The sequence below is a fragment of the Impatiens glandulifera genome, chromosome 1 (genome assembly GCF_907164915.1).
Source record: "Impatiens glandulifera chromosome 1, dImpGla2.1, whole genome shotgun sequence".
In the NCBI taxonomy this organism is placed as follows: Eukaryota; Viridiplantae; Streptophyta; class Magnoliopsida; order Ericales; family Balsaminaceae; genus Impatiens; species Impatiens glandulifera.
In genome coordinates, this window is record NC_061862.1 from 6396101 (window position 1) to 6410400 (window position 14300).

Consider the following 14300-nt stretch of genomic DNA (forward strand, 5'->3'; position numbering starts at 1 on the left):
AATATAAATAATATTTTAATTAATAATTTGATTAAGAAAAGAATATATAAAAATATAATAAATTATTTAAATAATATTCTTCAAATAACCCAAGACCTTATATTTCAAGTAAATCAAACTTACATATTTGTATATAGTTTACTTAATAAGAATTCAGAATATTAGCACCTTGGTCACGGCCCTAAATGTCTAATGAGGCATGAGGCTATTTAATAATAAGATTGGGCCAATTTTTAATTTTTTTAATAATTTATCACAAAATTCAATTTTATTAAAATATCTTATCAAATGAATCAAAATAATTAAGATTATTTGAAATATTTTTTTTTCAAAACAGAAAATGACTGATTAAATTATGTTTAAATTTTTAATTGAATAAATTAATCCAATAATATAGTAAATATATTCTAAAATCAATTTTAACCCTAGAAATTATTCAAATGAACTGTAAAGTTAAAATTATGTCTTTTAGTGTTATTCTAATATTATATATATATATATATAATAATAAATTAACCCAATAATATAGTAAATATATTCTAAAGACAGTTTTAACCCTACAAATTATTCAAATGAACTGTAAAATTAAAATGATGTCTTTTAGTGTTATTCTAATATTATATATATATATATATATATATATATATAAATTAAAATTATGATTATTAAGGTTATGTTAATTTTTTACATTAAATATATATATATATATATATATATATTTATCTTATTAAAGTTATAAAAAAAAAATTATCCTTAAATAGTATTAATATCACTCCTTATTCAAATATTTGAATGAATAAAAATTAACTATTTTTACTTAATCATTTTATTAAAAAAAAATTGTAAAAAAGTTAAATTGGTTATTTTAAAATATTTAAATAACAATCTTCAAATAATCCAAACCCATCTGGACCTATATTTCAAGTACATCCAACTTAAATATTTGTATGTTGTTTACTTAAATAAGAATTCACAACTTAAAATTCATTAATCAATACTTATTGAATCTTGAGTCATCCCCTTACATTGAGGGCTATAAATGAAATGGAGATGCAAATAAATTCCCAATAGAAAATCAACTTTAGAAATAGACTCCCCCAACAAAGCACATTAGTATGGTAATGTTGATAGCAAGTGAAAGATTCTTAATAGTCTTTATATAGAAAGAAGAATATTTGATAGGATTTTGGGACACAAGATCCACTAAAAACTCACTACAAAAGAAAAATTACAAACTTCCAAAATATGAATGTTTCACAACTAGAAACCGAAACTGCTGCTGCTCTTGCTCCGTGTTCTTATTGACTGACAAAAGACGGAGAATGATTTTTTGAGTTCATCAGGAATAGCAAATGCCAGGGGAGGAACAGCGTTTATTAATTGGGGCATATCTCTCGATATCATTGGCTGTGTAAATGCCATTGCGGGCTGCTGTCTGTTTAGCCCTTCAATGATAAATGAGAATGCCCCAAATGTGAGGCAGCTCTGAAAAAGGGCCTGAGGTGCACCTGCAAAGCCACAAGAATACCCCATTTAACACATTCATAGTTAATAAAATTTCTCAATCTTCTAAATGATGTCTATAGTCTATACAAATGGATAAACATTGGCATCAATAACCTGGGAAACTCAAAGCAAGACCGGTGCAGCATCCAGCCACTCCAGCGTTTATAACTGCAAGCGAAGAACTTCAAGAAATGAAACACCTGTTTTAATTGGAACTTGAAAAAGTATACTTTACCATCATCCTTTCCTCTCAGTCTCCTCAGAAAGCAAACAACCAGACTGTGAACTCCAGATAAGATTGCAAATGACTGTTAAGACAAGGGATGATGATACTGTTAAAGGAGAAGTGAAATAAAAAGCTAAACATCTCCCATTTCTAAGTAAAAAAACTCTACCTTTGCAGAAGATCCAGCTTCTGCAAAGGAACCCTTAAAGCCTTTCTTCTTAAACAATCCTGAGCCTGACATAAACATCAAAATGTAAGAACATACAAATTCAAGCTTTTATACACATGTAATACCGATTGAAATTTGTGGGTCTGATTGCAAGCTTATACCAGAACTAAACTATAAACTGATCATTTGGTTTTGCAACTATGAGATAAATATACAATCTTTAACAAATCAACTTCAACCAACACCAGAAACGGAGTAGATTCTAACGATGAAGAAAGAACCCAGAAAAAGGAAAAAAAGGGTTTTGTAGAGAGAAACCGTAGCCGAAAATGGATCCCATGGCAGCGCCGGCAGCAGCATCGCCGGCAAACTTTACGAGGCAAACAACGGGTGAGCTTGATTGATTTATGGGTGTACCGGCGTCGCGACTGGTATCGGATGGAGGTGTCGGGCTAAGGTTGGTGTTATTATCGATTTCAGAGTTGATATCGGTGCTAGCAGAATCCGCCATGGCTGCCTATGCTAAGGTTTTTCCACGCCCTCTGACCCTAAACTTGAAGAGTTCAATCCCGAAAATGAAGATAATGGGTGAAGAAAAGGTTCTGCGGCTGGTTGAAACGATGTCGTTTATTTTGCTGCGTTATTTTAAGACAATGGGAAGGAAAAGAAGACCTAACAAGGCTCCTGAACTTTATCCAAGAGATCATCTAAGCTCAGAAACTTTAAATATTCAGTTGGTAACTACTTTGGCTACAAATTAAGAATCAATATACAATTTATTTTTCGCATCATTCAATTGAAGCTCTAATCTAACTCGAGATATTTGATATCTTAATTGATGGAGTCTGAATTTAACTCTGGATCTTACATGAACGGAAATGATATTTAAAGAATATGATAAAGTTAGTCTTGCGAAATGCTTGATAAGAAAATACATTGACCAATCCCATCATTCCCACCCGCAAGAACTACGAGATCATCCCAAATGTATTTGGCATTTATGGGTTGCGGACCAACCATAGAACCTTGTTAAACAAGTGGAACGTTTTCAGATTTGGCAATAAGAGTAAGAGAAAGATAATAACTTGTTGACATTGACAATTACATTATCAATGTATATCTAAGTACTATTTGATACAAAATATATTTTTTCATAAGTTGAAATAGAAAATATTGTATTATTGTTGATTATCAATTTATGGGCATATTTTATCCACATTTCTAATATTTTTCAATGAAATTCATTGCAACACGATTCGATCACATTACCTTTGTTTATTTGAGGGATAATTTTTTTAATATTGTAAAAACATTCAAATACAAATGTATCCTTAGGCCCAAATCTCAAATTGAGCATAAAGCATCATGCAAACAAATGTCTCTCATATTTATTGGTGGTCTTCTAACCCTTAAAACATTTCCTTCTATTATAGACTTTATAGTAGTATTGTCTTCATCAACAATATTAGTAGTATTGTTTTCAATAATAACTTGCACATTATCATTTAAGGTACTATTGTTTTATCATTGATTACTTACAACATTATTGCTACTTTGTCCTCTTTTTATATGGACTCTTATTTCATTATCATTCTTTCAAAACAAATGTTCTTTCTTTATAGAACTAGTATTCCAATTCCAGTTTTCACCTTCTTCAAAATTCACATATCTATCTATAACTATTTTCTTAGTGACTAAATTGTATAGTTTATAAGTCTTAGATTCTTCACTTATTCCAACTTATACACATATTTTTGTTATCCAATTTTGTTCTTTTTAACATAGAACATACATAAAAGATATACAACCAAATACTTTGAAATGTTCAACTATAGGTTTATAACCACTCCAAATTTTTTCTAGAGTTATTTTTACCATGAATGTTAGACTTCAATTCAAAACATAGATAGTCCAGTTGACAACTTCTGACTTGAAGGTTTTAAAACTTTCTTGCTTGAAAGTATATTTCGTATAATGTTAATAGCTTTATTCTTTTTCAGCAACTCCATTTTACTATGGAATATAGACGTGAATATTATTCGACAATCATTTTTATAACACTTGAATTTCATTTTAGTTTTTTTTTCAAACTCGGTTTTTGAAATTTTTTAAAAGTTGAAGCCTCTTATTTTTCTGTCAAAAAATGCACCCAAATTTTTCTGTTAAAATCATCAATGAAATTAATCAAATACTTTTCTTTTTTTTGAAACTAATCAAATACCTTTTGATTCCATTTCAAACCGGAAAGAACTTCAAAATTTAGAAATCCCTTCAACATTTCAAGCTGTTGAAGAGTTTTAACTCACTAATACTCAAATGACTGTACATTTGATTTGTCTCAACTATGTTTGACTATAGACGAGAAACATGTCTCTTCTTTCTCTATCGCTCGCTTGAGCATGAAAAATGAAAATATATTTGTTGTCATTTTAGTTGTCACAATTATTCCCATTTCTAGATGATATATATCTTACATTTTCCATCTTAAAGAAGACCTGTCAGACATTTTTCTAATAATTGGCATGCACTAGTAGATTATTTTTTAAACCAATAACATATAAAACATCTTGAATGGTCTGCACAGTCTCTTCTACAATGACCCACACATTTCCTTTGCCCTTAGCTTTCAAATTTCTAATATCTCCAAATTTATTGGTTGTAAAAATATTTTCACTAAGTCTGCACAATATTTCTTTTTTTTCAACACATATAATTACTATAACTAGAGTCAATAAACCATAATTTTTGTTTATTACTTACATCTTCACTAGTTTCAGCAAACTATGTACTTTAATTTCACCTTCTTTGGTTTGACACTCATAATAAAAGTGTCTATTGTGGCAATTGTAATACTCAATAGTAGATTTATCAAATATTTGTCTCCCTCGACTTTGACCTCTTCCTCTTCCTTGATCAACATATGTAACTTTTAGAGTATGTTCTTGTTCAATAACATGTGCATTTATCCTCTGTTTATAAACCAACATCTTCCATCTTTTCACCCAGTGACTCATTTTATTTGCAATAACAAAAGTGATAGCAATCATTCATATATTCTTTCGTCTTCATTTAACATTTCAAACTCTTTGCAAAAGTTTGTCTTTGTACTCTTTGCACTATAACAGTTCATTTTTACTTTTGTTTCAAAGATTCTCAAATATCCCTTGATGTATCATTATTTATAATGATTTCTAACATCGTTATATCAATAGCTTGAAAAAGATAATTTACCTTTAAATATTTCAGCCCTGCCTCATTAATGACTTCTTGTCCTGATTCTGTTGGTACAAATCCTCTTATATTAACCCTCAATACTTTTTGGATCGAATAATGTTTTATATATATTAGCGTACACCAATGTTTGTAGTGATCATTCAACTTCGATATCAAAGTTTGAACAAAAATATTTTCGGTTACTATTTATTACTTTGCTATTCTTCTTCGCTTCAACATAGAAGACCTCACTCTCATACTAATTGACAGACTAAATTAGAGAAATATAGAAAAGAAATTTATAAAAAAAAAACTAACACCTTTATTAAAATAATAAAAAGCTATATATAGCCATCATCCCACCCTTAGAAAATAAACTCCAAGAAAAAAGAAAATATAACCAGTTATAAAGGACACAGATGAAACTAGGAGAATGAGATTAGATACCCCATAGTTCTAGCACTAACTCATATTAACTAACAGATAAAAACAAATAATAAACTAATAAAACACCTCACCTATTTATAAGAAAACCTTGGTGCCACAAACACCGAAGTAGCCCTCCTCTTGGCCTGAGCCTCCTCATAGGCCGAATAGGCATTGATCCCTTCATTGTACATCGAGTTGCATTTGTTGCTTAGGCGCTTAAGGCAGGGAGACATCCTGAGAGTGTCTCTAGCTATGGGACCTTTGTCAGTATGTGCACAATAGAAGCCATATGCCCAGCAGATCATGTTCAGGTTACTTTTCACCATCTTATCTAGTATCTCGATTGCACTTGCCCTGTTGGTTATGACGTTGGCGTACTTGGCAGGTAGGCATGGAGGCACTGGCGGGTTCTGGACCAGCGGCTTGTATGAATTCACCACCTCAATCATCTCTGCAAGTTCGTGTGTGTCAATGCCTCCACCATATGTATCCAGCATGGGTGCCACAGTCGCCAAGAGTTTATACACGATATTGGCTTCATTCAGAGATGGTTCAAAAGTAGGGAGCCTGGAAGCACATGCACCAGAGCCTGCATTTCTTAGCTTCTCTGAGATTGTAATGTCCATTGCAGCCGTGTACTTGAGCAGAATAGTGACTGGATGAGTACTCTTATGCCATAGCCAGTCCTGTATCTTCTCCTGGTCCTCTGTGTACCATGCCCCAGCGCCGCTAAGGTAGGCCATCTCCGCAGGTCTAACTGCCTTTCGACATGCACCCTCAGCTGTACTAAGGTAGTTGTGGCCGGTCTTGATGAGGTTGTAACCCTGTATTGGGATGACACCAGCAGCACAGTGGACAATGGCAGTGATGGCCGCCTGTTCCTCAGGAGTGAAGTTCAAAGAAATCGTCAAGAGATTATTCTGACCACCATTCCATCCAGGGAGGACAGACATAACCCCCTCGTTGTGTTGGGTCTTGACGGCATTGTATATGGGCTCCCTAGTTTCTTCCGGAATCAGGTTTGCATCAGTCAGACTATATAACCCTGTGGAAACAGCTCGTACCACTCCCAAGACTATGGCCATCTTCCTGGCAATGGCATCAGTTACAAACGCAGGTTTTGTGGTCATAATATGGACAAAGTGAGACCTGATGTAAGCGTCCATCAGAAACATGGCGTCTTCACAATGATGGCCTGCCACCTTGACCCAATGGTACATCGGATCTAGCGGTGGCTTTATCAGGAGAGGCGTGATCGAATGTATATCCCCGTTTAGGAGGTCATATGTGGGCATAGTTGTGCAGACGTGCCAGTTGGAACGGGGAACATTAAGTGCAGCGGCTTCGACGGCGGTCATGCCATCTCCATGGGGCCGGTTAGTTAGGTCGGGGATTGCGTTTCCTCTTGCAGCCATGTGATACGTTTCTAGAAGTAGACCAGAAGAGAAACGAGCTATGTTATAGTGATGAATCCCAGAGAAGAAAAACGAGATATGATCTTATAGATCTCAATGAAATCTTTCGGTTACAACTAATTGAATGAGGTGATCAAAACGATAAGGACCTAAATGCATATAAAAGAAAAGTTCAGGATGAAAAGAAAACTACACAAGTAAAATAATTGAAAACTAAATAAGAGAAGTGAAGATTCTATCCATATTGACGTGCCTTTATCCATTCATAAAATAAAACGACATATATACATAAAAGTGAATATCATTGTTGATTTTTTTTTTTTTTTATATAAGTGGCGATGTTTTAGTGGATAAAAGCAATACATGCGTTGATAAATTTTCAAATTCCTTGTCAAACAATATATTTTAAAATCCAAATTCCATATCAAAAAAAAATTCCCATCCATGTAACTAATTTTTATTACATAATTTCACGATGAACCATTAGAAATTTGGATTAGCATGTGATGTTATGAGTTTTATGAACAATTAGAAATTTGGACGCCTGTGATATTTTTTTATAATTTTTGCGAATGTTAAAAGAAAGACAATAAATCACCATTTTTTTTATTGTCGTGTTAAATGTGTGAGACAATAAATCCAAACTTCAATTTATTGGTCCTGGTTTAAGGCAGTGTAATTTTTTTTATTATCGCAACATTTATTCGTTTATCTCTAAGTTTTTCCAAACAAGACATTCTAATATTTTTTAATTATTTTTGAATGAAATTCATTGCAACATAATTCAATCACATTCCCTTGGTTTATTTATGGGATATTTTTTTTAATATTCTCAAACATTCAAATACAATGTATCAGTAGACCCAAATCTCAAATTGAGCATAAAGCAGCATGCATTGTGTTCTCTTAACAAAGAAAAAATGTAAAAAAAAGACCCAAGAAGGGTCCATTTGAAATGCTGCGTGCAAACAAATGTCAAAGTTCTGTTTCTAAATTCAACTAAAATACTCAATAATGGTGGTCTTGATAAATGGCACCAAATTCTGCTCTCCATTCTTGATCATCATCATATTGTGAAGAGCTGCTATTTGTTTCTTGATTATAAAGTGGTTTCAATGCAGATTCTGGCAAACGGCTCTCATTAAGATAATGCTTCATAGTTGCAATCTCCATTTTGTGCTTCTTTTTCATCTTCTCCAATTGCCTTTTCATCTTCTCCTTCTCTTCTTCCAACTTCACAACATTTTCCTGCATTTATTTTCAAACAAACTTCAATTTTCTTCAACTTACTTATTATATATATGAAATGAAAGAAAGAGTTGTTTACCTCGGCCATGGAAGATGTTGCTTCGGCTTCTTTCAACCGGACTAGGAGTTCTCCGGCAGCTTGAACTGCTTCAGCAGTATCTCTAAGTTGAACCTTCAAGCTTTTATTCTCCTTTCTTAACAATTCCCTTTCCTTCTCCCTTTCAACTCTTAATACAGAAAGCTCACCCGCCAAACATTTAGAGAAACGCGAGCCATGTCCCTTTGCTCCAGCTTTAGCAGCAGCCTTCTTAACATCTGCTATTCCTCGCATTATCAGACGATGTTTATCAAATAACTCGTTATGTTTCTCCTGAAGATCTGCATAATGTTCCACCATTCTTGCATGGCAGAGTACAGACCGACCAAGTGCATCGTCTAGTTCTTCAGTGCAATTCTTCTCCAGTTTCAATTCCATTTCTGCCTTCTCTGCACGCTGTCGGATGTTGTCGAGATCGATTCTCAACTCGTCTGTTAAGGAAATCCAGTCGCTTTCCATCTCCATCCATCTCTCTCTTTCTTTCTCGAGATCCTCTGTTGTGTTAATTTGTGGGTATGTTCCGCTTTTTCTCATCTGGATTGATTGTGATAATAATGAAGACCGAATCCTACCAGACCCTCCTTCTGTTTGTGATTGAAGTGTGCGTCTTAAGGTTTGAATTTCATTGAGGAGTTCTTCCTTCTCATTCACATCAAATGTTGATGCTGCTGCTGCTGCTTCTCTTGTTATCACTTGCTCACCATTTTCACCTTCCTTCCACTTCAGAAGCTGATACCATATCATTAAAATATACATTCAAAAAATAATGTAATGGCTAAGGATGATTTGATTTTAACCAAATAAATCACTTTTTTATGCCTTAAAGATGACCAATACATACCATGCTTTCATTGGTACAAGTGCTTCCCAAAGTAGACTTGTATTGCTCAAGTTCATGCTTGTATTGCTCAACCTGAATGATAATTATAATAATAACAAGTTCAAATTTCTGATCTCACGATTCATTCATCCTGAAGATAGAATTCCATGTAGTAGATAGAAGTCATACCAGAAGATTTAACTGCTCGATTTTTGCTGCCTGTTCCATGGAAAGTTTTTCAAGATGCTTCCTTCCATCCTGAACAAGAGATATATACATGAAATAAAAGTCTATGTAATCTATCTTTTGGCATTAGAAAAGATATTGTAAGACAAAAAAACATACTGTTGAATCCTCAGCTTCATCAACTTCGTTGAACCCAGTTGGGCCAACCTTTTGGCATGATGAGCATATAAAAGTAGGCAATTTATCCTCTTCTCCTCCTCTTTTGTCAATGCTTGGAGATGCTTTGAGTGCCAAGTGTTCAAAAGAGAAAGAAGAAAGTGAAGATCTAGGTGCTGAATTTTGTTGTTGCTGATGATAGTCAATGATCTGTAAGCCTCGGTGAAGGCTAGCAGCCAGCATTTCAGTGGGGCCTGGGAAAATCTTGCTTGACCTCAAAGAAGACTGTAATTTGCCATTTTGTCCAAGTGACCGTCGCAAAACATTTGAATCCACCATTGCATTATCTGACTGATTGGCATCCTCACCTGCTACTAGATGGCTAGATGCAAAGGTTACGCTTTTCCTAGGATTGCTTACAATTTTTGGTGACTCAGACAGAGTTGGTTCTTCTAGTTCTAGAAAAGGAGAATAAGGGAATGAAGAAGAAACTGAAATGCTACTTCTGATTGTATTAATGGTCGCAATGCTATCAAATGAACCGGAGGCCTGCATTTTTGTCTTGGATTCTTCAATACTGATCTCTTCAGTTTCACTCTCTTCTAGACAACTCCCATAATGTTCGCTTGTCAATTCTGTATCAGAATTTTCTTCTAAAGAACAAAATCCTGTGCCGTCAGAACTGTGCAAATTATCTAACTGCATATGTATTTCTCTTAAATCATCCTCAGTGACCTTCATATCCTCAGTTTCATCAATATCATCTATGGAAGGAAGAAGCAAGGATCTATTTATGCTTAACCTCAGTTGGTTTAGGCTTTCACGAGCATGACCTGTATGTGATCCAATGCTGCTTGCAATTGAATCTCGTGTATCTGTTTTTGCTCTTATAAGTTCTTCCTGAAAATCACCAAAATCATCTTGTCACAATGGCATCCAAATATAACAGCAAATAGAACATTTATAGGTTATAAGACATTACCTTCAATTGTCGAATTTGGTCACTAAGATCATTAACATCATCCTCTGAAATTTCGTTAACTACTGGATCATTAAGTATGCATTTTGCTCTTTGTCCAAATCTCAGTGTACTTAGTGTTTCACCACTACTCCTACATTAGAAACTCCTGAAGTTAAGTAATTTTCTTCAATATCAAGTACAAATAACAAAACATTGTTTGTGATACAATATCAATAATGTAAGTGATTGTACATAAACAATCTCAATTGTCAAAGCAATAAGTACTTTTGCAAATAAATACACATTAACATACTTGGAATCCTTAGATATGGTGCATATAACTGAGAGCTTCACATTGCCACCAAGTGATTCTTTCAACAAATGCGTTAAACTGGTACTTCTATATGAATCGTCTTCAGGTTTTCCTGATTTAGCTCCTTCAGCAAGTAGATTGACCAAATATCTGCAACAAGAATAAGCAGAAACATAAAAAGAGAGCAGAATAATGTTTTTGAAAACTCAACCATCATAAGAATCACAAGAATAAAAAAGGAAAAATGTAAGGGATGTAAAGTCAGCCCAATAATTGCATATGGCAGTGTTATTAGAGGCAGATATTTCAAATGGTAAATTACCCCAACTGGGATAGAGACTTCTTCACATTCTTTTCCTCTTTAGCTGAATGCCTAGTGTCATCAAGTTTATTCCTCTCTATTCCCGCGAGATCAACAAGGCTAATCCTGCTTGATTTTGAACTGCCAAAACAATTCGCTGACATTCCCTGTTACAGTTAAATCCCACCATTTTCAGATAAAGATAATTATCCATGCACGTGCAGAGATGATTAAATGAAATGGAAAAAACATATATATACTGACAAGATCGATAAAAAAAACTGACAAAATATACTGGGACCATCCAGTACTGATCATAGACTATTATCCATGCACGTGCAGAGATGATTAAATCAAATGGAAAAAACATATATACTGACAAGATCGATAAAAAAAATAACAAAATATACTGAGATCATATAGTACTGATCATAAATATCACTTCACGTGTAAGAAGCCATTCAACTTGGGATGATTCCTAGTAGTGCCAAGGTTCCACGAAGGTTCTCTAGCTACTATTCATTACCTTGCACCAGGATTCAATGACGCAAGTAAACACTATATGTGAACGTGAGCTCTTAGAATTTAAGCTTGTTGCTCCCACCTTCCTGCTTGATAACCCCTGTAACACAACCAGAATATTGTTAGAGAATACCCAAAAGGAGAAAACATAAGGAGCTTGTTGCACAAAATATAATGAAGCTTCTTCCTCTTGCCTTGATCAAAATTTGAGTTATGTCATCATAACTGGTAACATATTCCTCAGTCAAGTTTTCAACATAGAATCCATGTTTTGCATCATCTTTTATCTACAAAGTAATTTAATAAAATCAGTACATTAATTATAATGCATAATATTAAGGTGAAGCAAAGGAAAATAGTGCCAAACCTCTAGGTTTCTCTGTGTTGGATCTAGTAAATCCCCAATCTGATCATTATATATCTGAAAAAGAAGAGAGATCAATTTAATAAACAATTGCAAGTGTAATCAGCAGCTGAAAGAATAGTAAAAAGCAATTGAATAAAAACCTCAAGGAATGAGCAGCGCAACTGGTAATTTATTTGCTTTCCACTCGAGTTGTCTTGATCCTAAACGGATTACATACATAGACATTAACTTATAAGCACCTGGAGATTCCTTCAATTTCGTGTAAGATGACAGGATATATGTATATATATAACATACCCTCTGAATTTCAGAGAAAAGCTTCTGGAAGATCCTCGGAACAATCCCTTGGTGACTGTTAGTGGAGCAACTGTCCACCATTGCACTGGGAGGACCCCACATTGTGTAGGTCTTACCACTTCCAGTCTAGTAACAAGAAACCATAAATTCTAGTTCAGAATCAATTATAAATCAGATGAATATGAATAACTGGAAGAGTACAAGAACCTGTCCATATGCCAAAACAGATGTGTTGTACCCAGCTAAAGCATCATTAACCAAAGGAACGCCAACTAAGTTAAACATCTCCTCCTATATAACAACAAGTCTACAAATTATTTTTCATATTTCAATGCAATATTCGGTCAATCAAGTCAGCATCAATGCATCAATTCATATATATAAGCAGAAACCTGATGTGAATTGGAATCGAGGACAGCATCAAATGTAAGTTTCCTGTCGCCAATAGCTACTGTATCACCAGAAACCCTCCCAACAGTTAGATCTCCTCTTACATGAGTACTAGCAGGTCTAATCCTCACCACAACCTGAACAAGAACCATATCCATAGAAAACATCAACGCGAGAGAATTATATAACCGCGACTAGCATGAACATGCATGTGAATTGATGTAGGTCTTAGATCAAGTGACTAGTGTAAATTAGGGTTTCAAAATGATACAAAGGAATCAATCACTTATGCATTCTCTTTCTTACCTTAACCGACGGATCTGGCTGTGCTTCCAGTTCCAGCATCTCCTCTTGCTTAGTATCAAGTCCGGCGACTTCTTCCTGCTGCATGATTACCGATTTTGCACCAACATTTCTATTTGGTAACCCTAAGGTTGAGTTGATATCGATCTGAATGTTAGAATTGACTGGCGGTTGATTTTCAGCATCAGGCCTCTGCTTCGTCCAGTTGGAGCTCCATTTGTGCTTGCCTGAGGATGATTTAGGGAGAAAGTTTCTTAAGGATGAAGCCGATATGCTTCCGAGGAATCGAGATTCAGGCATGTCTGAATTTGATCGCATACTAGCTGATGAAAGAGTTGGAATTCTTGGGAGTGAGAGATCTAGCAAGAAAAAGAAAATGTTTATTTATGAGAATGATGAAATTGCTTGTAAGTTATAATAATCCAGACTTTATTCAGTAGAGCGTGCCTTTTCGTTTCGTTTCGTTTGGGAGACGACCGTTAAGAAATTTTGTACGCCACTCACTAGGAATCAATTTGAAAATTTTGAATATCTAACGTGGAATGACAACAATACCCTTTCATGTAATTTCTTTTTATGAGAAATAATAAAGAGATGGTGATTTGTTTGGTTGAAAATTTTAAAAAGATTTATCTTTCTTTCCTGTTCTTATATATTTTTTTATTTTTTTCTTAACAAATCTTTCATTTCAGATTTTTTTTTATAATCACAAATCACAATATAAAATACTTACTAAAATGAGAGAAATTTGGGATTTAAACACCTTCTTAAATGACATAAAATGGTACTTCATTTTCATTTAAATTTTATCATTATTTCATGGGTATTTAATTATTTATGTCAACCTTTTTTTTTTTTGTTTTTTAACCTATGAATGATATATCTAGTATTACAAAATTCAATCTATTTTATTAATTAAAATATATATAAATAATTAAATATAAAAATATGTACTAAGTAATAATTTTTTTTGTAAATTCTTCAGTCAATTCTAAAATATTGTTTTAAACATATAATTTTTTATTTTTATATTTTTATTATAATAAATAAATCTAAAATAAATTTTCAATTACTTTAAAACTCAACATATTTTTTTAATATATATATTTTTTTCTAATTTAAATATATTTAAAAATATACATCTAAGAATATTAGAATTAAATTATAAATTTTTATAAATTATTTAAGAATTATCAAAAATTTTTTTATTAAAAATATTAATATTAATCATGGTTTAAACATTTTTACTCGATATTACTCTTGACAAATCAACTAAGCATCTACCTATTTTAACCATCAATATCATTTTTCTGGCCTCTTATATTATAAATTTTTTACTTCACTTAAAACATTTTTATAAACATCTCACATACATTACCAA

The 14300-nt window shown here is 33.3% G+C and overlaps 3 protein-coding genes across 3 annotated transcripts; all 3 read right to left on the minus strand.

Annotated features, from left to right (window-relative positions):
• Window positions 1–1128: 1128 nt before the first annotated feature.
• LOC124920850 (chloroplastic import inner membrane translocase subunit TIM22-2-like) lies at window positions 1129–2488 on the minus strand. Its single transcript, XM_047461417.1, has 5 exons — window positions 2220–2488; window positions 1902–1966; window positions 1742–1814; window positions 1621–1674; window positions 1129–1508 (listed from the first exon to the last, which is right to left on the minus strand). Exons 1-5 carry the CDS (start codon window positions 2410–2412, stop codon window positions 1261–1263), a joined length of 633 nt encoding a protein of 210 aa, XP_047317373.1. The 5' UTR covers window positions 2413–2488; the 3' UTR covers window positions 1129–1260.
• Window positions 2489–5632: 3144 nt separating this feature from the next.
• Window positions 5633–6958, minus strand: LOC124935006. The gene has a single exon (XM_047475498.1). The coding sequence runs from the start codon at window positions 6956–6958 to the stop codon at window positions 5633–5635; it is 1326 nt and encodes a 441-aa protein (XP_047331454.1).
• Window positions 6959–7828: 870 nt separating this feature from the next.
• On the minus strand, window positions 7829–13325 carry LOC124921006 (kinesin-like protein KIN-12F). The gene is made up of 16 exons (XM_047461604.1): window positions 12923–13325; window positions 12619–12753; window positions 12434–12517; window positions 12227–12352; window positions 12070–12129; window positions 11930–11983; window positions 11757–11849; window positions 11567–11662; window positions 11062–11207; window positions 10740–10889; window positions 10448–10577; window positions 9469–10365; window positions 9313–9381; window positions 9145–9216; window positions 8286–9032; window positions 7829–8206 (listed from the first exon to the last, which is right to left on the minus strand). Exons 1-16 carry the CDS (start codon window positions 13235–13237, stop codon window positions 7967–7969), a joined length of 3414 nt encoding a protein of 1137 aa, XP_047317560.1. The 5' UTR covers window positions 13238–13325; the 3' UTR covers window positions 7829–7966.
• Window positions 13326–14300: the final 975 nt, after the last annotated feature.

Excerpts from the sequence above, each read along its gene's own strand:
- LOC124920850 (XM_047461417.1), bottom strand. The coding sequence starts at position 2,412 with ATGGCGGATTCTGCTAGCACCGATATCAACTCTGAAATCGATAATAAC. Across the intron at positions 1,967-2,219 it reads GGGATCCATTTTCGGCTACG|GCTCAGGATTGTTTAAGAAG; the intron begins GTTTCTCTCTAC and ends TGTTTATGTCAG. Across the intron at positions 1,675-1,741 it reads ACTGAGAGGAAAGGATGATG|TTATAAACGCTGGAGTGGCT; the intron begins GTAAAGTATACT and ends CTTCGCTTGCAG.
- LOC124935006 (XM_047475498.1), bottom strand. The coding sequence starts at position 6,958 with ATGGCTGCAAGAGGAAACGCAATCCCCGACCTAACTAACCGGCCCCAT.
- LOC124921006 (XM_047461604.1), bottom strand. The coding sequence starts at position 13,237 with ATGCGATCAAATTCAGACATGCCTGAATCTCGATTCCTCGGAAGCATA. Across the intron at positions 12,130-12,226 it reads TTTTCTCTGAAATTCAGAGG|GATCAAGACAACTCGAGTGG; the intron begins GTATGTTATATA and ends TAATCCGTTTAG. Across the intron at positions 11,663-11,756 it reads TAACTCAAATTTTGATCAAG|GGGTTATCAAGCAGGAAGGT; the intron begins GCAAGAGGAAGA and ends GTTGTGTTACAG.